Raw genomic sequence first — 24,976 nt, 5'->3', positions numbered from 1 at the left:
ACACCCCAAAGAAAATTCAGGAAAGGCCGAAAGGGAGAAAAATGCCCCGTTTATGTTGTGTTTATGATTGACCCATTTCAAACACATTGCACAAAATTAATGTTAATACTTAGTGTAAATGTGGAAAGAGAGAGATATGAAGAAAGTCAGACGAATAAATGTAAATAAAATACCTATTTTTGTGTTTAATTCTGTAGGCTACACATTTTTGTTACTAGTGTGAACTGTGTTTTACAACAGAATCCTTTCCCAGAAAATTCAGGTAGTGACAACAGTGTGTTGTGTTAACAGCTAATTATTAATGATGTCATATGCGTCACTTTTTTTCCAACCAAATGCCAAGTGGCCTTATTAAAAGTATGTCAGAATATGCAGTGTTATCAGGGTCATGGTGGCCTTAGCTGACTTGTAACTCGTGTCTGTGGCCATGTGGTTTTTCACAGTTTTAGAAATTTCACACTTTTGAAGAAATCCTGCCCCGTCACTGTATAAAGACTGGCATAGTTGTTCACCCCGACTGCAAATCTGGGGCCGTATTCACAAAACATTTTATCTTACCACTAAGAGTTCTCCTAAATAGCAGTAAAAGTTCTTAGCTAAGAGTTTTCTCTTAAAACCCATTCACAAAGCTGCTGAGACAAACTTTTACTAAGGAATAGACTGAAGTCTTAAGCTAAAAGTAAGGGCGGGGTTGACCTTGTTGCTATGGAGTAAACACACAGTGATTGGCTGATGGGGGAGGAGTCAGCGATTTAATCATAGAAATACTGTAGAATGAGGTGTCGTGTTTCTATATTAAAATACAAATGTTGCCGTATTCAAATAAATGTTTTTTAATAAAAATGTTGCCATAGTCAAAATAAAATGTTGTCATATTGTTGCCATAAAGGTTTTAAAAAGTGTCACTAATTAAACTAGTATATACAGTTAATTGTCCACCTCTTACATGTCTTCATCTCAAGAGAATGCACAATTTAAGCGACAAATTATGTTTTATAAACATAGTTTATAAAATTGTATATATTTATATTTTATATTTAATTTTATATAATTTCATATATTTTTATATATATATATATATATATTATAATATATATAATTTTTTTTTTTTTACTCTATTGAATCATTTGTAAATGTGAACTCATGAAAACCCCTGCCACAGGTAATCAGACAATATTATTTATTTGTTAAAGATTTTTTTGGCGTCTCATCATAGATTCAAATCTATAAGTCAAAATGTATTGCATTTATGAAGGAAAGGTTCAGCACCCAAGGCTGTATCCTCTATTGCCTCATGGTGTACAGTGTCTTTAGGTGGATTAGGACTGTTTGTGATTTGGTCTTAGTGATTTAGGAGTCCTCTGGACTACTCCTAACGTTTCACAGATTTAGGAGCTAGTTTTAGCGCTAAAATGCTTTGTGAAAAACTCTTAGAGCCAAAATTTAGGAGTCCTAAAATTAGGACTGACACTCCCATTATTTTTAAGAGTTTCTCCTAAATTGGCAAGTTAGGAGCTACTTTTAGCCTTAAGATGTTTTGTGAATACGGCCCCTGGTCTTCTTTGGCCAGACTGAGAATATTTTTCATTTTAAAGACTTGTCTCATTTCCTTCAGAATGCCACCGACCCCTTTTCTTTGAACGCTGGCTTCATTCAGCAGCCGTGCTTGAAAGCTCTGAGTGTTTTCACACTCTAAGGATCCCTGTTCTTAGTTTCACTCCCATTTCCCGCATCTCATCTCAGATTCCGGAGAGCTGAGACATTTAAATGTCAGGCATCATGTGGAGTCACATGGCTTTACCTGAAAATGATGATAAAAACATGGCTGTGTGCCTCTCACACTCGCTGAGATGAATTCTCCTTTTTGCTTCCTCTGTTCTGTTCTGTTATGTGTGTGTGTATGTGTGTCACAGGGCTGTGTTTAAGGGACAAATAAGGGGGCTGTTGTTTGTCCGCTGTGTTTTAATTGCCTGCAGAACGGGAGAGTGGGATCAGCATTCCTAAGGGCCCACTCCTGCCCTGAATCTCCCACACAGATTCCTTAGCCTCTGGCATTATAAGATTCAGTCTTTCAGGTGCCTCCTCTCTGAGAACAAGTCATGGTCATGGGATTAGTCTTTCTATTGACCCATAAGTACTTCAGTTGAACACTGTCAGAGAAAGGAGATTTGCTTTGTCTTCCTGGTATATACTATATTATAGTACAGTATGTATAAAGTGACAAAAACTCTTTGTGCCTTGCCAAAGTTAGTCCAGCGCTGTGTTGATGTGAATAGTGCAAATGGATTACAGTAGTTTTATTTACAAGTTAAGTTATCTTTTTTAATAAATTTTAATGTTTACAATAATTAATTTAATTATGTTTATATTTAAATTACATTAAAATGAAGGTTACATTAAAATTAAATTACTTTAAAGCAATAAATTAAATTGACTAAGAAATCACAAATGAACAAAGTGTAATAGACAAAGTAAATAATATTTATTAATACAAACTTAGTTATTTTTTAAAAGTAGATCCACCCACCTTTGATGAATGGATTGAAATTGTCTAAGAAATTTATGTTATGGAAAAGATATCCTTTTCCCTCAAAGTTGAAAAAGAAAAATTCTATAAGATTTGGACTAAATGGACTGAGTATGTAAAACCAATTAGATCTGATTTCATTTGACTGTATTTGTGATCTGTGTAGACCTGCCCTCTTTTTATGTGATGTTTTAATTACTTGAAGTGGTGCGCATCCCGGTTCTGTTCTGCTTTGTTAAGGTTCCCAACTGAAATAAGTAGTGGTCCGTAAAAGAAAATATCAGAAAGGCAATATGGACAATCTCATCTAAAATATCTGTATTCATCTCCATCTATGTACTTAAATAACTAAAGTTGTAACTAATGTATGTGATGGGAATTTGCCTTTCCAGGAAATTATCTTTTTATTATAAAAAGATAATAAAAAAAAAAAAAAACGTAGTTATTTTTTAATGCAATTTATATTTTTTAAATGTTATATTAAAATGAAATTTCATAGAATAACACAATAATAAACAAGTAATTCTAAAGTATAAAATATATACTCCTATACATTATCTTACACAGATTATTTTCTGTAATAAATAAAATTATTAACAAATTAAAATAGACTTTTAATGAAATGTCCACTGAAGATCACTACAAAACCGCTTCATCCACACGCTTTGAATGTTCCAGGGAAACTACTGTTCATTTAAATATTCAGACATGCCAGAATGAATGGGGACTTCCTTATCACTATTTAAAGGTGCCCTAGAATTAAATATTGAATTTATATTGGCATAGTTAAATAACAAGAGTTCAGTACATGGAAATGACATACAGTGAGTCTCAAACTCCATTGTTTCCTCTTTATATAAATCTCATTTGTTTAAAAGACCTCTGACGAACAGGCGAATCTCAACATAACACCGACTGTTACGTAACAGTCGGGGTGCACGCCCCAATATTTGCATATGCCAGCCCATGTTCAAGGCATTAGACAAGGGCAGCCAGTATTAACGTCTGGATGTGCACAGCTGAATCATCAGACTAGGTAAGCACGCAAGAACAATAGCGAAAAATGGCAAATGGAGCAATAATAACTGACATGATTCATGATAACATGATATTTTTAGTGATATTTGTAAATTGTCTTTCTAAATGTTTCATTAGCATGTTGCTAATGTACTGTTAAATGTGGTTAAAGTTACCATCGTTTCTTACTGTATTCACGGAGACAAGAGCCGTCGCTATTTTCATTTTCAAAACACTTGCAGTCTGTATAATTCATAAACACAACTTCATTCTTTATAAATCTCTCCAACAGTGTGTAATGTTAGCTTTAGCCACGGAGCACAGCCTCAAATTCATTCAGAATCAATGTAAACATCCAAATAAATACTGTACTCACATGATCCGATGTATGCATGCAGCATGCATGACGAACATCTTGTAAAGATCCATTTGAGGGTTATATTAGCTGTGTGAACTTTGTTTATGTGGTTCAAGGCAAGCGTGAGCTCTGGGGGCGGGGGAGCACAAGAATTAAAGGGGCCACAACCTATATATCGGTGCATAGTTAATGATGCCCCAAAAAAGGCAGTTAAAAAAATAAATAAAAAAAAATCTATGGTGTATTTTGAGCTGAAACTTCACAGACACATTCAGGGGACACCTTAGACTTATATTACATCTTTTAAAAAGAAGTTCTAGGGCATCTTTAATTGTCTCTCACTGTTTCAAAGTGTATGAATTTAATGTTCGGTTGTTTCTGCAGGTGAATGGCGTTCCAGTGCACACGATGCAGCATTCAGAAGTGGTGGCGGCCATTAAGGCAGGAGGAGATGAGACCAGAATGCTGGTGGTGGATCCAGAGACAGACGCCTTCTTCATAAGCTGTGATGTCCTCCCAACCGAGAAACATCTCACAGGTACCAGCGTAACAAATTAACCCACTGTAGCATGTTTTTGCATGTGCAAAGTGGGTTTCTGTCCATCTCACCCTTGACCTTTAGTGTGGTTTTGCTGATCAAGAATAACTTTTGTTCACTTTGCAAACGTTTAAGCACACGCATCCACATAGTAACAGACTGCTGGTTAAACATCAACTCGAGGCCTGCAGTGACACTGTCTGTACATGAGAGAATTAGCCAAAGTCAATAACGCACTGCCAGCATGTCGTCATGGTGACCAGGGCCATGGCAAGAGTATGAGAAATGGGGGAAGTCAATCACCCCCACCCTAAATATGCCAGACAGGCAAACGACTCCTGTTGACAACCCAGCCACCCCACAGATACGAGGTAGCATAACATGATATATTAACATCGAGATCAGGCTTTTTGAAGGTGATTGAGCAACAGGTGAAATAGTAAGTGAAAAAATGGATGATTTATGAGAAAATTATTACCCAGTCTACATTGTTATTATGAGCTCGCCAGTGGGCTGTTGGACTTTCTCCATTTTTCACTGAAAGGATGTTGACAGCTGCTTCCACACATCTTTATTCATCTTTTATTATTTCAACCACAATAGCCATGTTTCCCTATTCTCATTCAATTCTTAAAAGGCTTTTCGCCTGTTTCCTGTTTCTTTTTCCCAGAATGAAACACAAAGTCCAGACATTGTGCTGTGAATCTAAACCCTTTGGCCCAATGGCATTTTAGTTAAAGTAGTGATGGGCAGTATGACCAAAATTTTACATTAGAGTAAATCACACTATATATCACAAAGTATAGACTAGTTAATTTTGCTGGTAGTTCAACCCCCAAATGTTTTGCATGTTACATAACCATGTCGTAAATAATTTAGTTTGTGAATGAAATATTTTACAAATGCAATTTTTTTTCTGCATAATCTATCATTCAAATGTATGGAGTCTGTAATTTTTTTGAAAGAAGTCTGTTATTCTCATCATTTCTGCATTTATTTGATACAAAAATACAGTAAAACTTAATTTCTTCTTGCCCCAAAGTACTGAACAATAGTAATATAATAATGCAGTGGCAGTCAATTGTATATGTAGCTTGACCTGACAGAAACAAATACATAACATTCATAACATGAGTAAAATCTCTCACTTCAATTATAATTAATGAAACTGTCTTTACTGAAAGTGGCCAACTGCAGATTAAGTGCTTGTTTTATTTTTTTAAATTATGCATGTACATTAAGCACTAGGTAAAATTTGTTCTTTTTGGGGGGTTATTAATTGAATTTATTTGGTATATTACAGATTTATTGACCTCAGTCAGACTTATTCACAAAATTCACCTTTTACCATGACAAAGCTTTACTGATAATCTTAAAATCACCTTGAAATCACCTTTTTTTTTTTACTGAATGATGAAGTACATTCACGTCCTGTGAAATTACTGTCCTGTCACAATAAAAAGGCAAAAAAAATAAAATAAAAAAATGTGCATCTACTATTTTCATGTCATATGTCTCTGCGGAGAGTGGGACTAAACATCATCCGCAACCGACTACAAACTGGCATTCAGATCTGCCTCCATTTAGTTAGTAACGCCCAACTTCCTACAATCCATTCAGTTCCCGAGGACAAATTTGTTCTTATTCCAGAAGCCATTTTATTCAGATATATGTCATAACAGGCAAGAAAAGATTATCGCAACTTCTGTTTCATGTAGGCTTAAAGGAGTCTCATAACTTTCTTTTTCCCCAGGTTACATTTGAACTGTGAGACAAATATATCTGATCACTAAAGCTTTAATATGCATCTGCAGACACTTGTTTTTATAGGAGGTCTAATGAATGTATCATTCTCTGTCCCTCTCTGTTCTCAGGTCCACTCCCAGAGCCCGTTCCCAGTCATGATGCAGAAGATCAGGTGAGCAACTTCTGGCACGCGTGTTGCTCTTGGATAAATGAAGCAGAGTTTCAAAGGCTACATGCATGCGTTCAGATCACCTATCTTCATTTGTGTCAAGCGAACATGCGTGTGACCCTTTACATTTCTCGTAAAGTGGTCGTGTGATGCGTTTCAGTTATTTGCGCTTGCTAAATCACATTTATTGGCTGTTAAAGTGTAGTGGTGTCCGAGCGTCAGTGATGGGATTAGACAGGCAGCTTTAGGACCGGGTAAATCTGTGGTGTCTGATAACCAGATTTCAGGACACTTTTAATGCAGTGTCCTGGTTTCTCTCTACCAGCTCTTCTCTATCACTTTTCCCACTGCTAGATTAGACTAGCTGTGAGAGAATGATAACCTGGACCAGATAATCGCTGCTTCCTTCGAGTTAATGGAAGCTCTCTGTCCAGGTATCTGCTGGTAGATAAAACATCTCAAGGGTGTGCGGGAGAGTTTTTGCTCTTTTTCTTCACACAACACAGAAACATGTACGTTTATCAAGCTCTAAACCTGGTACCACTGGCGTTTCTCAGATACTCTTTAACCCTCTGGTGTTTCTCTGGCTCTGAATTCTGGCTCTTGCGCAGCTTTAGACAGCAGAGAGTTTGAGTCTTGTAAATCCATCTTTACTTTTGAGATTTGCGGGTCATGTGGTTTACATCAAATGTTCTGAAGTGGGAGCCATGAACTAAGAGGATGTCAGTAAATTCACAGGGAGATGGTAAGATGACTGAGTAAAAAAATATTTTTAAATTCCTTAATTTACATCATAGGGCTATGAAACATTAGAAATGTTACATACCAGAAAAGCTCAAGGACCGTTTTTATTATATTGAGAACTACATCTTGGCAAAGCAAGCACATTTTAATTTCCTGATACAGTGCAACAAAACTAAAAAAAATGTATCAAGGTTTCTACAACAATATTAACACTTTCCCTACCAACATCTTTTTGAAAAGTTGCTAGTCAATGTGTCACTGCTATTATTTGACTGACAGACGGCAGCGGTTGCAGTTAAAAATCATAATTTGCGTTCGACTGAAGAAAAAAAGTCCTCTACATCTTGGATGCGCAGATAAACATCAAATTTTCATTTTTGGGTGAACTATCCCTTTAAAATGATCTTTTAACCCTCACAAACAACTTGAAAATGATAGGAATTTCAAATCTCTGGATACCCTGAGCTTTATTCAGGTTAGTCTGACTATGTTCTGTTGAAACGACTCGTTTCATCTGCATTACATCAGGTTCCCATGCTGACTGACCAAAGTTGTTTGTGTTAGGATAAAAACTATGATGTGTAGGCCTGAATTGAGGATCTAGTATTTTCTAAGAGTTTTCAGTTCATTGGTATCTGAGTGTTTCAGCCTTCTGACTTGCTAATTATTCTTTGTTCATTTTGATATAATCAAACTTTGTTCAAACATAAACAAAAATATAACCGTTGATAATTTCTTTGTTGACCCCACTTACAGATGTAATGAGTCGTTTCTACTGAACACAGTGCCTGTTAACCCACACTTGCGTTGTTTAGACTTGACCATTTGCCTACTTACATGACGTATTTCCTGTTTTTGGCCCAAGTGTTTAAGTGGGTGTGGAGACCACAAGTGTGTGTGTGTAGAATTTTTAATTACCTGATGGATCACACATACAACATAGTGTTGTAAAAATGCAAGTACAAAGCTTTATTTACACATTTTAATTTTTAATATGTTACACTTTTAAGATAAACTTTTAAATATCTATTCAGTAGTCCGTATTTAACAGATAACACAATTTGTGGTGCTTCTAAATAAAAAGGAACATTTTACAAAATGCATTCACTAATTCACATTCACTCATCTACACCTAATGTTCTACTGCAAAATTATCTCTCATTAATTTTAACATATGCTGTAAATTTTTTTGCATCTCGTGAATCCGGGCACATAAAGCATCCCATCATTCATCATGTTCAGGAACTTGTGTATTATATAGCTTCACATACCTTAGAGATGGAGTGTGGATTTAAGCTTTGACTTTTGTCAGATCTGGGTTAGTCATGCACACACTCTCAAAAGGCCAAGACCACAAGTGTGGGTATGTGGACCGGCCAATAGTCAGATTGTGAACTGAATGAAACTCAGAGTCCATCTAGTGGTTTGTTTTTCGTACTGCACTTAGAAAGATAGTCTCTACAGCACAAAAAGTTTTGTAAATTTGTTTAGTAAATTTTTCTTTAAATTATTACAACCAATTAGAAAGTCGAGAAAGTACCAAAGAACAGTTGTGGGAGTCACTATCAAGCACCATTTAAAGGTGGGACATCCTGTTCTGACACATGGTCACAGGAGCACAATGTGTGAGAAGGCGGCAAGATTATTTGCTTTAGTAATCTTATATAAAATGACATGAACTGTACATACAAAATATGTGTGTGTGTGAAGATGTAGATAAGCCTTTTGTCAGGTTTTATAAAAATATATATATATATTTTGCATGTTCAGAAATTCAGTTTTTCTTTTTGTTGCCTCAGGGCAACCTTGTGCGATAAGGGATAATTTTTGAGGATGTTTTGGACAATACCTCACATTGGCAATAATGTATTATAAGAAGGGAAGATGCAGGGTTCCTGGTTGCACGGGAACACCCAAAGTGATGTGAAAAAATTGTAACATACACCTCTATTTCACAGCAGAGAAGAACTGCTTTTTACGGAAGAGGATTAGGGCCAAGCAATAATAAAAAAATAAAACCATCTCGAGATTAAAGTCAGATAAAATGTTCAGAGAAAAAAATCGAGATAAAATGTTGAGAATAAAGTCATTAAATTATGTGGAAAAAAGTAATTAAATTATGAGAACAAATTCGTTAAAAATTGTCAGAAAAATGCTGTTAAATTTCAAGAAAAGAGTCTAAATAAAATGTTGAGAATAAAGTCATTAAATTATGAGAAAAAAGTTAAATTACGGATTTGTTCTCATAATTTAACGTCTTTATTCTCGTAATTTAATGAGTTTATTCTCAACATTTTATCTCAACTTTTTTTCTTGAAATTTAACGAGTTTTTTCTCGTAATTTAACACGTTTATTCTCAACATTTTATTTGGACTTTTTTCTCGAAATTTAACAACTTTAATCTCGAGATGGTTTTATTTTTTTTATCATTGCTTGGCCCTAATCCTCTTCCGTAGCTTTTAGAAGTTTTGTACGCAGTGAAATCTTATTACATGAAGTACATTTTATGGCATGACACACTGCATGATACAGACCTATGCATGTTATCAAATTCAATATATCAATGTCTTTCAAGTGTCTTTCCCTTTTTACTTGACATTTTTAAAACATTTTTTTGATTTTGATGATAATTTTCTCTGATTCTGTACCATTGTTGCACAACATTGCCTTGAGGCAACGAAAAAATATTTTGGGGTGGGGGGCCAAAAAAGGTTTTTATCAATAAAATGTTCCCAAATGAACCAAAAAGTGATGCGGAATATTTTTTTTTTCATGTGCCATCAACATGTGTGCAGTAGAAGGTTAATAAAAAATATTTTGAAGAATATTGGCAGCTCATCAGTTTCGGTTCCCATTGACACATTGTACGGACAAAAAATGGAATGGAGGTCAGTAGGAACCAGTACTGTTTGGTTACCAACATTCTTCAAAATATCTTCTTTTGTGTTCAAGAAATGCATACAATGAATTATCCATTTAATTGTGTTTTTTTATGTTAATGTTTATATTAATGTCTTCTATTTCCTTTTTAGCAGGTGAATGGAAAAGCAACCCAGGAGGAAAAGCCTAAAGTCGCTATGAGTCTGTCGACCTCTAGCACCTCCTCCAACACCTCCACTTCTGCAGCTCCAGCCAGCACCTCAGCACCAGAGGTTTGTGTCCACACACACTTGAGTATATGGAGACCATACGGTCTAGAATGTTGATTTTTCATAATAATACGTTTGCAGAAAAAACCAAAAGAGAAGGCTTCAAGTGATGGTGCAGGACTATCTCTGAACATGTCGCTGCAACAGGCCAAGGAACTAGCTCACCAGAAACGCTCCAACAAGAGAGCCCCGCAGATGGACTGGAGCAAAAGAAACGAGCTCTTCAGCAACCTCTGAGCCTCCTTTGTGCCTCCCCTTGTCCTCTCACCCATTTCTTTTCTTACTTCCTCTCCCCCTCTATAATTGTCCGTCCCATCATGCCTCTCTGCTCCTTTTCTCAGTCTTTCAATTCTCTTGCACACAATTAGAAACCCTTTCACATGTATATTTTTAAACCAGTGTTATTTCGCCTGTATGATTTCTGAATCTGTTGATTTTTAACGTTTGATAAACTTGTCGACTTGATTTACCTCTATATCACTGATATAAGATGAAATATACGATTTAACATTACTGTATAATGTACAGTCTAGAATATAATTTTTTAAAAGAAGAAAGCTGAAATAATATCTGAAACATATCTGTATATTTTCTGGCTTTGCTGCAGTATTGATGGCCCTTTGAGAGCGCTGTATAGTATCTAATGAGTTTCTGCAACGGAGATTGAAAGTAACTTTCAGAGCAGCGGCAGTCCATTGCGTTTTCATTTTGTGGTTATGATCAGTTCATACTGAAGTGTAGAAACTACAGCCTTTTAATTTTGTAAATGTGAGCTGTTTTTGGTTTGGGACCCATTAACCACTGAAAAATGATACTGTTTGACTGAATTATTGACATGTTGGCTGATAAACCTTCTTATTAAAGGTTTTATTTAAAGTGCTTGTTTAGTGGCTGTACTATGCTTTTTAAACCGCACATGGATGTTTAAGCACAAAATATGTGACGTAAGTTTACTTGTAAATCTTCCACAGTATTTCATTTCTTCTGCAAATGCTCACTTCACTCCATATGACTTTTAAATTTTAATTAAAATATTTAAATGTACCTGCTTTAAATAACCATGCAAGTCTCTGTTCTACACCAAAAACAAGATTTTATAATGAACATTATTAAAAATGTCCGGTCTGTTATTACTGTATTTAAAAAAATAACATAAAAAAATCACTCATTCTACTTTAGTAGCTTTAATAAGGATAAATGTATATGTAATTCATACAGTGAAGACTATACAGTGTTTTATTTTTACACGTTACTATTCAGTTTCTGTAGTTATTTTTAATTCTACTCAGTCTGTACCTGAAAAAAATTAAAGCACTGTTTATTTCATTGGTATCATTTTTATATTGTATTTTTTTCCTTTTTTTTTTTTGTAATTTGCATCTTTGTTCTTAATAACAAAGTTAAAAAATTTTACTGAGTTGGTCTAACTTAATTTAATTGAGTTGGTCCAACTTAAGAGTTTTGGGCCAATTAAATTGAGTTTAAACTTTCAAGTGTCAAAAAGAGATGAATTTCTTTTACAAAGTCTTTTACTTTTTTTTTTAAATAGGAAATTTTTGGTTTTGTGGACTTTCAATGGATTCAGTGAGAGAATATTAAAAATCTTCATTTGTGTTACGAGTATGAACAGAAGCGTTATGGGTTTAGGACAACACAATGGTGAGTAAACAATGATAGAATATATCTTTAGGTGAATTATCCCTTTAAATACCAAGAACGCAACAGATAAATGTTTAGTATCCTTTTTAATTCAGTGTAAAAATTTCTTTTTTTTTTTCAAATTCAACAGATACATTTTCACAGCCATGCGGAAACAGTTCGAAATGCTTGTAAACAAATTAACATAAAATTTGACCAACAAAAGCTTTCCCCCCACAGTTGAACTATATACATATAAGCTATCAAACCCTATATCACAGCACACATCATCATCATCATCATTAGAAATAAAGCAAAGACCAAATACAGACTCTATCAAAAAAGTTACAAACCCACCACCCTCACCTCCTATGTACTATGAGGGTCAATGTTAGTTCTTATTTTTTTTTTTTTCATCGTTATAACAAAGGATTTCGGCTACTTGTATCCAAAATACAGATCTGAAGTTATAATCGCCAGCTCTCCAACTTATAATTACAGACTTAATTCTCCTTTAATAGACCTAATGAATGAGTTATCAAATATATATATATAGCACCATGATGTGATTACTGAGGACAGAGGGAACATCACAAAAACCCGTGTTAGTATCGAGACCAGAACAACACTGGCCCTCATAAGATTCTCACATTGCTGCATGCACTGATAATCACTCTACTGGACAACATATTTTTCTTTATATTTCGTATTCTGCTTCTCTATTTTTGACTCAATAGATTTACTTATGTCGAAAAACACAACACAGAGGATAAGGCATCAATTCTGCTGACGAGAGAGAGCGTTTACTTAAAGGTGAAGTTGTGCGTTTGGATTTAAATTCATTTGAGGGTAGCAGCTAAATTTGCCTCAACAGTCATATTTTAATTGCAAAAATGATTGAAATTTTGGTTTTATAATTATATATATAAAAAAAATTAATAAATTTAGCTGACATGTATGATCATAACCAGTGTGTACCTAAATCCTGATGAAATGGATGGGGTTTATGAGGGAAAAAAAAATGACATTGGAAAAAATTGAAAAGAAAAAAATGTATGAACATGACAACATTGATGTGGTTTGCTGCAGCTGATACAAAATGTGGCCATAAAGTCCCAGTTTGACATTTACAAATTAAATACATGACAGTGCCTTACATTTGTAAAACTAGACATGCATACAACACAACAGCTACTGAAGAAACCCCCCAAAAATGACAATAAAAAAAACAAAAATGAACCAATTCGTAATGATTCAATACAAACATCTGCTAAAACTCATGAAGGATGAAAAGAGAGAAAAACAACAGCTGTTAAAAAAATACACTGGATCTTTATACAATGAACCATAATTTAACATGGATCTAACTACAACATGTGGGTGACCATTTATAAAAATTTAGTCAGCATTTGATGAATGCAAGCAAAGATGAACCAAAGAAAAACAATGACATGGTCACATTTTTCAGGAGCTTAAAATATCGCAAACGAACAAAACGGTGGTTTCGTAAGTCGAATCGGGTGATCTTAGAAGCGCTTAGCCACAAACCTTCAAATAAAGCAGAAGTCAATGAGATACATTTCCTGAGAGTTCACCAACAACCTTACTGGTACTGAATAGAGCTTATAGTTATACTAAGATAAACCACTATGCAAATGTAATATCGGTTGATTCTATAGGATGTTATAAAGGTTATTTACACTCAGAATGATCTATAACAGGGAAAGCTCAAGTCTAGCTCTTAGAAAATTGTCACAGTTTTGCAATATATTGTAAGAATATTTCATTTGAAGTCTATAGAATGTATCTAGTTTATATATTTATGAGCTGTAATTTTTTGTTTTCAGAGTAAGACATCATAAAACAACACAGACATTATTATTGCATAACATTCTTTTCCATTTCAAGAACTCTGTCAATAACATGCTATGATACAAATATAAATGACGTGTAGACTTTTAAAGTGAAATAAGCCATGTGTCCAAGTGTGGATATTTGCCTTTTGCATAAAATAGAATGAATATACCCTTTCAAATGGAGCATGAAAACTACCCTATTGCAACCTTAGCAAGGCTGAAGAACCACATGAATCTTCATCCTGTGTATTTCAAAATCACGCTTTCTTTTAGAGGTAGTAAAAATGTTTTTATTCTGGAATGAATGCTGTGAGTTATGGAAAATGCATGGGATGCGATGCGATTCCTTGCTGATGTACGAGCAGAGAGGCTGGCGCTGTATTGTTCAGTGACTCGCAAAAGTCTTCCAGAAGAATCCTCTGTTGTGCCGTCAACATCAAAGATGACATTAAGGTAGTGTTCAGGTAGCAGTGATTGCTTACGTTTTATTCTACGGCTCACAAAATACCTCGACCGCCTGTATAAAAATGGCTCTTGAGAACGAAATCAAAAACAACCATAAACATTGGTGTCAAATTTCGAATAATAACTTTTTTTTTTTGCATATCATAATCCTCACTTTGACTTGAGCACATCCCACTAAGTTTGCTAAATCACATAATACAATAAAGCTGCAGGTTTTTACTATCGTTTTACAGGCCAATGCATCTCTTTTTTTTTTTCTTTTTTTTTTATCCCTGTAGTGCAAATTGTGAGTGTTTTCCATTAGTCTACTCTTCATACCAGTAAGGTTTGATTTCAATACCATCATCCCTCAATCAACTACTATATGTGTATGTTTAAATATTTATATATGTGTGTTTAATATGAATGTCATACATATATGAATATACTGTCTCAATATAGATTTTTACTACTCTTACCAAATGCACACCCACCCAAAACAAATGAAACAGCGCAAGAAACACACAAGGTACTGAAATCTTACCCCCCCCCCCTCCCTCCCTCCCTCCCAAAAAAACTTTTTTTTTCTTTTCACCAAAAAGGGGAAATAAAGACAGAAAAAAAAGAGAAGAAAACTTCAAGTACAATGAACACTGAGGAGAAAAAGTCCGTCGGGCAAACTGTTTAAACAAAACATCAGGACAAACAACAGTATCCCCATTTCAAACAAAATCCACCATTTATACACACCCTTCTCTCTAGGATCAAAGACTGAGAAGTCCTTTCTTCAAGCTGTTCGAACCTGAAAAGGAACAAAAAATTGAAAAGAGAGAGACCTGGTGTGAGAGAAAGTCACTGTCTTTTCTTCCAGGCCTCGTGTGCATCGCTCAGAGTGGGATTTTTCCAGTGCTGTTGGCAGTGAGGTGAGACTCTGTGATGGCGGATGCTGCTCAGGGCTCCTGTCGGATGTAGTAACTGCCCGAGCCGTTGCTCTCCTGGTCTGAGATGCCCTGCGAGAAGGTGAACTCATCGATCTCGGGAGTCTCTTCTTTTAACTGCAGCGAGGCTTCTGGCAAACAACAACGAGACACAAGAACAACAGTTCATAAAATGAAACATGCCGGTGAGAGAAAACAACTCAATGCAACACAGAAGATGGAAAAAAAAAAAATCAGCTGTGAAGGACACCTGAGGACCTTACACTCAGATAAGAAAGGGTGGAAAGGAGAAGTAACACTATGCTTAAAAGAAAAGAAAAGAAAAGGAAAAAAAAACTCCTCAACATTTGCAATAACCTAAAGAAACTAATCTTTTCAATTTTAGTTGCCAGAAGCAGAAGCATGTTGCTGCATTCATATAATGAAATCAACCAGGCAGAGATACACAAGGTTTAAGTATTTTAGTAGGCTAATAAACTTACCTGCAATATTTAAAGGGACAGTTCACTCAAAAATTTAACCAACTCTCATGTCATCCCGTACGACTTTCTTTTTTCCGTGGAACACAAAAGGACAATTTTTCCTCATAACGAAGGTGAAAGGACTCTATTCACTTAAAATCCTCCCCTTTAGTGCTTACATTTATTATGGCACCATTAAATGACATTTGGCATAATTAAGATTTTAGTCTGTCCCACACAAATGGCTTTAAAAGACTGAGAAAATATAGAATATAGAAAATATTTAATAGAAAAAGACTGAATACATAAAACCTATACTATCAGACTTTCATCGTCTGCATTATATTTCATTTAAGAGTTATAAGGAATTGGCTTCCAATGTTACACTGATTGTTGTTTAAAAAAAATAAAAAATAAAATAAAAATTACAAAACATTTGTAAAATTAAGGAACTTTTGTTACCAGATATGTATGCCATCAATCCTGGAAACATTCTGTTCAATTCATATTAATACTAATGTTCTAGTTTTATTGTAAAAAATAAAGGCTCTTCATCATTGTATGGGCTTTTCTAGTATATTGAAAACATAAAAAGACTCATAATGAGTTAATTCGAAGCTTGACACCATTTTATTGTTAAATGGACAAAAGTAGGTAGGATATTCTAAATTATATTCTATATTATAAATAAATAAATCTCCTTTTGCATTCAAAATGAAGTCATACAGGTTGGAAAAAACATGAGGGCAAGTCAAAAACAGAATTGTAATTTTTGGTGAGCTATTTCTTTAAAATCCAAAAGATATTAATTCACGCCATCCTTAAGTAAAAAAAAAAATAAATAAAAAAAAAATAATGAATCAGGTGTGGGATGAAACTGACCACGCACACACTTCTTCTGAGTCAAACTACCCTTCTTTATCATGCAACTGTTGTTAATGGTGTATGCGGCACAAATTACGCAGTCACCTGATGACGTGCAACTCATCACGACGGCCAACCTGAAAAGTTCTACAGGAATGAGCTCAGTGGCCCCCTCTCCCTGAGTGATGGAGAATTGAGTTACCTGAGTTGAGAGAGCGATCATGCTCTACACCTGAGGTGGGAGGTCGCCCGGACCCAGAGAAGTGGGACAGGTAATGGGGTGGAGTCTGCTCTTCATCACCCGAGAAGCTCCTCCTCCTCAGAGGCCCACCCAAACCGATTGGCCTCCTCCCAACTGGAATCTTCCTCTCTAAACACCAAGCCAGACTGTGGTTACCGAAGTTACTGGGTTAGTGTTACCCAGGCTACCGAGCTCAACTCCACAACACTGCAGGCCATCCTCAAGCTGAGCCCAAATTTCAACTGATCTGAACCTTAATTTGATTTCTACATCAAAGAAGGGTGATTGTGATTGAGAGACTGAGGCCCTGGGAATGTGGAACCCAACATCATGACTGCAAACCTGACCTCTCCCAAAGATTTGCTCAGATTCTCTCACCCTGAGGAAGTGTGCCACTCTGTCTCACCCGGGTATGAAGATGATGGCTACAGTTGTCTGTAATTATCCATGACCCCACTGAATCATGACAACTGCCACTGACTATCAAGCAGAACCAGACCAGACCCAAGCCAGAGAAAAACCAGTGGAAACAGCTCCTGGACCAATTTTGCACCCAAAATCAGTGTTCGGTGAGAGGAGAGAGAGAAGAGGGGAAGATTGAAGGAGACTGTACTCACTTTTCTTTTGTCCTTTATACTGTGCAGTCTTCTTTTTCTGTTTTGAGACATTTGGCGGTGCTTCTCTTGTGGCTGAGGACAAAAGGGACATGCTGTTATTCTATGCAGCCAATCATTAAAACATCACACAAATAGATTAGAAATACAGCCAAAAATGAAAGCAGCAGATTTTTATTTGCTCTGAATTAAAAAATAATAATATGCAGACAAAGCATAAAGCTACAAAAATTGCTCATTCAGAAAATGTCATATGACTTTATTTAACATGTATACAATTTTATCAGATATTATTATATTGTGATTATTATTTCATATTATATAATACATAGTTGTTATAATCAAATTGATTAGCCTATTCTTATTTATTCCTCGCATAATACATAAGTCATGTTATGTTATCCTCATGTTACCCTTTATGTGTCCTGTTAAAGGACACTCGATTGGTTGCATCCAGTAATTATTAGTAATAACATAATAGTAATTATTATATACAACTCTAAAACATATGATGGCCATACATATAAAATACACGTTTTTCATGTCAATGCGTCTACTCAGTATTCAGCAACTTTATCAGCCCAATGTGAACTATGCTGTTATTACAGAGGTCAGCCAATCAAATAGAGGCCATTCACATTTTCAATTAAGTTTAAATCTAAGGAGTAGAAAATGGTTGTGTTAAATTAAATTCAAAACAAACTAAAAAACTAAAAAGACCATTTTAAAAAGTGCCGAAGGAACTAATCTATAAAAAAAACTTAATGTGAGAATACAGTGTTGCTAAGAAACTATTTGAACCTTCTAGAATCCGAATGTTCTGGAGTGTTCACTCACTCTGTGCGGCGGGTGGCTGCAGCTGATAGCCAGTCAGTTGGCACCAGCCTACAGGGTAGAGATCTGGAGACTCACAGTCCACCCACTGATCGTACTCATCCTCCCAACCGTCAAAATGAATGCGCAGGAGTCTGTGTACGATCCTGGTCACTGTGGCCACACACACCAGACGTGGCTCCATCAAATCCACTGCCTCCAGCTTCATTCCTGTACGGAAACCGTGATTCGGTACATCCTGGGAGCAAGAGAGGACATGGACATTCAATGGCATGCACCACAATGCATAATTCAAGACAAAACACAATGCATAATTTGAAACAAACAAAATTAAAACAAAAAATATTTGCCCCCCACAGTCTACGCATGAAAACTTACTTTGTTAAAGAGCTTCACAGGGGCTGCAATTGAACCCGTTTCTCTGAGGTAGTCAAACCATTTAAAAGGGAGTTTGGTGTACCCTGTGGAGCAGTTTCAGATTCATTCAGTTATTATGTCAGATCAGATCACTCTGCAAAAAGAGAGAGGAAACACACCTCTTGGGGGTGTGAGCTCAATGTTGTTGATTTCACAGAAGCCGACTGGGAAGATGGAGGGAGAGGTTGAGTGGTAGCAGAACCAGTCTGACCCATCAGCAGCCTCAGAACCATCAATCCCGATCATTAGGTACCCGTCTGCCAACACCTGAGAGAAGGTTACATGATCAATTCAAAAGTTTAAAATACTTGAAATACCTGCATTTCATCATTTCCATTCTGTATTTTATCATCTACCCGTGCAACGACACAAAGTCTGAATTACAAATCATTACTTCATGCATTTTTGTGTGCTTGGACAAAAGAAATCATAACACTGCAGTTCTAAAAATCAACATTTACATCATTGAGCGCGTTTACATGCACACCAGTACGGCGAATATTCACAAAAATCAGTTTATTGAAATAACCTGTTGTCCGGGTTTACATGCAAACCAATAACCTGATAACGCAATTAAACTTACATGACATTATTAATAAAATCAGGTTATTTCCTGGTAGTGATGTCAAAACTTAATAATTTGCGTATCTAACTCAACTAAGTATTTCATTTGTTATGTCGCTTGTGATGTTAAATAAAGCATTAAAAACCAAACAGAATAGTATTGCAACATGTCAGTGGGAAACTTACGGCTCATATATTATCCTCTCATGCAGTTGCATCTTGCAGCATTTTGACTGTACCACTTCTACTTATTCTGCATGAGATGAGAACACATTTTCATAATTTTTTGGGTCAAGAAAGAGTCTGAGTTTGCGATATATTTCCAGAGTAAACGTTTAGTCTGTCTGGATGCGCTTAAATCCGCAGTAAGGACGCGTTCCTGTCACATATCACACATGCGCACTTCAATAAACGGACAGAAAGCAGGTTAATATGTTTACATGCTGGGCGAAATCGGTGTAAAGGGCAAAATTCTAGCTGTGGTAATCGGTTTATGCTTAAGCCATTTATGACCTTACTCCGATAAAGAAAAAAGGGTAAACACGTTTACATGACCACGTGCATTGTCGGCTTATTAAGCACGATCAGGATTAGAATGTGCATGTAAACGCACTCAATCAGAGAAAAACGGCAAAACTTTACCTTTCTTACAGTAGCAACACATATAGCAGAGAGATTTAGAGGGTCTATTGCCTCCAACTTCATTCCATCTTTAAACCATTCCCCACTCTGATCCACATCCTTAACCTGTGGGTTTAAAAGATGACACGCATGAGCAGGTGACTGCCAACACACCGTGGAATTAAAAAAAGCAATTATTAATGTACCTTAAAAAACAACTGTGAAGGAGCATCCATCTGACCCTCCATTTTCTTCATCACCTCTGCAGAGGGCAACATTAGAGACATTTAGATCCATAAGCCACAACAAGATCATCAAATTTTATGTTCGCTGAATAAACTTTGACGGACCGGATCTTTTGAAACGATGCCCAATGCTTCGTGACCAGCCAATGGAGTGGATGAGTGGGCTGAACATGTGACACCAGAAGTCGTCAGTGCCGTCCTGGCTCTCCTCATACACCAGACGCAGACGCCCGCCGATCACCTGTTCCACCAAGGCCACGCGAGTACGACACAGGTGGGTCTTATCCACAACTTCCACACGCATCAGTTTCTTAAATGGGTACTGCATGTTCTCATGAACCTTCAAGTTAAACATTTAAACAAACAGTTCAAATGAGACTAGTACACCACCGTTCAAAAGTTGGGGTTCGTAAGATTTTTAAAAATGTTTTTGAAAGACTTATGCTCACCAAGGCTGCATTATTTTGATTAAAAAAAAACACAGTAAAAACAGTAATTTTGTGAAATAATGTTGCAATTAACAAGCTTTCTTTTTAATACATTTTAAAATGTAATTTATTCCCATGATGGCAAAGCTGAATTTTCAGCATCATTACTCCAGTCTTCAGCGTCACATGATCCTTCAGAAATCATTCTAATATGCCGATTTGCTGCTCAGGAAGAATCAATCTTATCATCATCAATGCTGAAACTAGTTGTGCTGCAGGTTATTTTTGTAGAAACTGTGATAAAATTTAAATTTTCAATAGAAAATTCAAAAGAACAGCATTTATTTGAAATCTTTGGCAGCAACGTATAAATGTCTTTACTGTCGCTTTTTGATCAACTTAATGCGCCCTTGCTGAATAAAAGTATTAAATTTCTTTCAAATAAAGAAATTGTAATGGAAAATTCATTATATACCTGCATGTGTCCAAATAAAATTAATTATGGGTGCTACTTGCAAAAAGTCAAACAATAGAAGAAATAGAAGAAACAAACAAAAAAAAAAAAGACCTTTTTTCACAAAAATGACATAAAATAGATACGCTCTATTTATTGCACGCTTATCTCAAAGACAAACGATGTGTATGTAAACATGGTCAGTGAGGTCTGCTTCTTTTATTACAGTAAGGCAGTCTGACACCTTTACCACATGTTAATCCGTTTGTGACTATTTCCTGGTGTATTTGCTCATCATAGCAGGAAGATCTTGATCTACAGGTTTTTCCAGAGTCTCTCTATGCTTTATAGTCACTGCTGGGATACAGTCTTACCTTTGTGGCAAAATCCGGTGGAAGAGTTTTGGCTCCAGTGAGTCGTTTCACAAGAAACGCTTTCCAGTTAGAATACTTATGCTGGATGGCTATGAAGTTGAAAATATATTTTTAAAAATGTATAATTACTCCTATTCAGCAATGGCAAGTTAACACTATTTTAACATCAAAAAACAACTAACTACGTAGTTTTGAATAGCTTAATGTTTTACATACATTTAGGAGGCACCAGTGGCTTTCCACTAGAGGCACACCATCCAACAGGGTGGACTTCTGGGATACACAGATTACACCAGAAGTCTCTGCTTGAGTCATTATCAAAACCCTCATAGCGCAGAAGAGCTTTAAAACCTGAGAAGTTATTAAAATAAATCATTTAATTATAATACATCAAACATTCTTAAAAGCAAAAGAGTTGGCAGTTATTACTACAACATTACCTGCCAGTTTGACAATCCCTGCTACCCAGTAAACTTTTGTGGAGAGGTTTGTGTCAGAATTGAGGACCTCCACCCTCACCCCCTCTGCTATGTCACCCCAGCACATACCCATGGGCACCTGGAGAGTTATCATGTCACAAGCAGAGTATTTATAAAAAAATATATATAAGCCAAAAGTTTATAAGAAAAACAATTATGATGATAATTCTCTGCCTATACTCACATGTTTGAAACAGCTGACTGGTGCCCCAACTAGATTATTGCTACAAATGTACCGGCCCCAGTCAAAGCCTTCAACAGGAACCACTTCATGAGAAAAAGAACAAAAAGTTAATGTTAAATATTGTGATTTTTTTTTTTAATCAATTAGGCAGACAATTACACAATGAAACTTTAAACTTAGTTGAAAAGCCATTTACCTGATTTTGATTTAGCTTGGTTCTGTTGATTTGCTTGATACTGTGCGTAAGCTGCCAACTTTGCCATTAATGGCTGTTTTTGTAAGACTTTAGCCTTTTTTGTTGGTGGTTTACCCTTGATAGAATAAAAGAACAAATACAATATGTCAGTTATGGAAAGAGGAAAAAATAAACAACAACAGAGGTAGTAATTTGATTTGGAGTGCTTCTTAAGTCCATGAGTAGTTACCTGAAGTCTTGCCAGTATACTGGCCTTTTTAGAATTGGAGGAATAGCTTCTGGAGCAGGATACACTGCAGAATCTCTTTGTTTTAGAGTAGAAAGCATCTCGTACACCAACCATACCACACATCTCACAGGTTGCTGCATGGGGAAAAAAAAAAAAACAATCATCAATCACACTATTTAACATATTTATCCAAGATGAAAAGCAAACCATAAAGATGATTTTTGTTAGGTAGGGGGTAAATGGGATAATAAATACAATTTTTCATTAGAAATGATATTGTAACCATGGACAAATTATACAAATGAGTGAAATATATACTACTTTATTTTTATTTCCAGGTTTCAATGAAAAATAAAATGTGTGTTCTCACAAGGACCCCACTATATATGGACATGATGACTAACCCATTCCAGCTTTTCCATCAGGATAGGTGTAGACCTGGCCGTTGTTTTTGATGATAGGCAGGCTGGCGGGGATGCTGGGGACTTCATCTTCACTGTCCTCTGAGCTGGAGCTGCTACTGCTGTCTTCACTGCAGCTGTCATACCCGTCAAACATCCCGAACGAATCTCTCCTCTTCCGCTCTGAGCGGGGAGTGTGCTCAGCCTACGTGTGATGAGGCAAGAAGAGGGAAAAAATGTGGAGAAAATAGAGAAGAAAAGAGCAATGGACAAATTAATGAAAGGGCAATGAAAGACAAGGATTAAAGCTCACTTATACAGCCATAATACTTAAATAATTATATTTGACATTATATAGCATGATTAATATTATGGTCAGTGATAACCATAATCTTTATACTAGTTCATCAATGCTTTAATGAGCCGGGAATTAGGAAGCAGAGCAAATCACATGAATAAAACTGAAGGTTCTCAGGGGTCACAAAAAAAGAGAAATACCATGAACAAAGGGTCAATATCATCAGCACCCAATATCCCCACAGGGCATTTCAAGAAAAGGAGATAGCCAAAGCAAAGGAATCTCATTTTACATTTTCAATGATATCTGCTGTATTTTCAAGATCTACATATTTATATTTTTCAATATTTAAGTACTAGAGTGGTGCATCAGATAAGGATTTGCCAAAACCACTGTGACCTGAATTCAAAATGAATAATTTCAGACTTTGTCTTAATCTGATATAATATAATTTCCCTTTACACCTGCTAAAATACCATTTCACCAAAATCTACATATTTAATATTCTCATAACCCACCTTTAAATGATATTTAGGTCATTACACAAGCAAACATACACATATGCTGTACCTCAGAACCTAGTGAGCTGCCTACATAAACAGAACATTTTATGAAAACGTCCTTAATGCAGTTATGATCCCCATAAAAACTGTCGACAAACTATGTTATGATATACGACCATAAACACAAACATACACACATTCATGGGCCTGCGGGTATATTTCAGCTGCAGAAAACACATACATAACCAGTTGTTTTTGCACCATTTAGTGAGACAGCTGGTTTGAATGAGCGATTACATAGCATATAAAGTATTACGAGTTATTTGAATAAGGTAAATGCTGTAGTTTGTGTGACTAGCAGGATCTGTTTCTGACAACCAAAACAAAGAGGACGGCTAACACTGCTAGCCGCTAACTGCGCTAAATCAAGGAAGCGGGCTCAAATAAACTCTTTCTTACCATATCCCTTGGGTTTTCCATTAGCCCTTCATACAAGTCGGTATCTTAAGTTCGTTGTGGTATGGTCCGAGAGCCCCCCGGAGGGAAAGGGCCTGGCTTGAAATTATTTTACTCTAAAGCAAAAAATAACTCCAGTTGATTATCAACAATTGTCATGGCTCGAGTGCGCGTGCGCGTGGATCTAGAATGATTGACGTGGGTATTAGCCAATAACGGTTAACCTGTTAAGCACTTTTACACCATATAAGGTAATAGGAAATGTTTTAGTGAGGTAAATAATTACAGATCAAATAAATACGGACTTTGTGTTGCCATAGCAGATTTATTGACCATAACTATAAAATATAATATGTCTACGGTCATAACGTCATGGTAATAGAATATGACAGGATGAAATAATGGATGGGGTGATAAATGTCTAGATGTGTGGCCAGCTCAGTAGATGGGGATAGTGTTTTATGCCAGCAGTTCAGGTGTGTGCGCTGTAGCCTTACTATAGGTATCAGAGTCTGGACCCCTGACGCCAAAAATCTATAACTTATACAAATTATACTCATATAAAATTTTGTTTGACATTTTGAGGTAGACAATCAACATTTTCTGAGCCAAGGCATATCCTTTCACTGGTCGTTTGTTGAAAAAAACAACAACATTCAAATATGAGTTACAAACATGTACAACCATTTTACAGTAATCCTCTATTGATGCACAGCCTCACAAACAACATTTTTTACCTCATAACATTCAAATTTTTGTAGTATACTCAAAAGCAACATACATTTTGAACATACATGCTAAAAGGTCAGTAACTTACAGCTCCTTTAAAGAATTTCAATCAGAAATATTGTATATCAAATCGACTGCTTTATAATTTATGGGTTAGGTAGGTATTGAATTATTTGCCGTTTCTTACAATTGTATTGTTTAGTCTATGCTATCTGTAAATATAATAGAAGCTACAGTCAAACCAAAAAATATTCTTTTT

At 35.9% G+C, this 24,976-nt stretch overlaps 2 protein-coding genes across 3 annotated transcripts in view; one reads left to right on the top strand and one right to left on the bottom strand.

Annotated features, from left to right (window-relative positions):
- nherf1a (NHERF family PDZ scaffold protein 1a) overlaps positions 1–11,581 on the top strand; it is a 28,537-nt gene extending 16,956 nt beyond the window's left edge. Inside the window, exons 3-6 of the mRNA XM_067368871.1 lie at positions 4,287–4,440; positions 6,315–6,358; positions 10,133–10,252; positions 10,331–11,581. Of these exons, the coding sequence (XP_067224972.1) occupies positions 4,287–4,440; positions 6,315–6,358; positions 10,133–10,252; positions 10,331–10,486 (474 nt within the window). The 3' untranslated portion in view covers positions 10,487–11,581. The remainder of the gene's footprint in view (positions 1–4,286; positions 4,441–6,314; positions 6,359–10,132; positions 10,253–10,330) is intronic.
- Positions 11,582–12,001: 420 nt separating this feature from the next.
- On the bottom strand, positions 12,002–24,161 carry mbtd1 (mbt domain containing 1). Of its 2 annotated transcripts, XM_067369046.1 has the most exons (17): positions 23,992–24,161; positions 22,735–22,936; positions 22,331–22,464; positions 22,102–22,216; positions 21,906–21,988; positions 21,683–21,800; positions 21,459–21,593; positions 21,243–21,331; positions 20,092–20,326; positions 19,948–20,003; positions 19,763–19,867; positions 18,676–18,823; positions 18,518–18,600; positions 18,143–18,377; positions 17,309–17,380; positions 16,653–16,820; positions 12,002–15,256 (listed from the first exon to the last, which is right to left on the bottom strand). In XM_067369046.1, the coding sequence occupies exons 1-17, from the start codon at positions 24,010–24,012 to the stop codon at positions 15,138–15,140; spliced, it is 2,118 nt and encodes a 705-aa protein (XP_067225147.1). In that variant the 5' UTR covers positions 24,013–24,161; the 3' UTR covers positions 12,002–15,137. The 2 variants fall into 2 exon arrangements, with proteins under 2 accessions (XP_067225147.1, XP_067225148.1); XM_067369047.1 differs by lacking the exon at positions 16,653–16,820.
- Positions 24,162–24,976: the final 815 nt, after the last annotated feature.

This window comes from Chanodichthys erythropterus, chromosome 19 (assembly GCF_024489055.1).
Source record: "Chanodichthys erythropterus isolate Z2021 chromosome 19, ASM2448905v1, whole genome shotgun sequence".
Classification (NCBI taxonomy): Eukaryota; Metazoa; Chordata; class Actinopteri; order Cypriniformes; family Xenocyprididae; genus Chanodichthys; species Chanodichthys erythropterus.
Note: the sequence above shows the minus strand (reverse complement) of the source record. Positions and strands in the feature narration are given on the sequence as shown.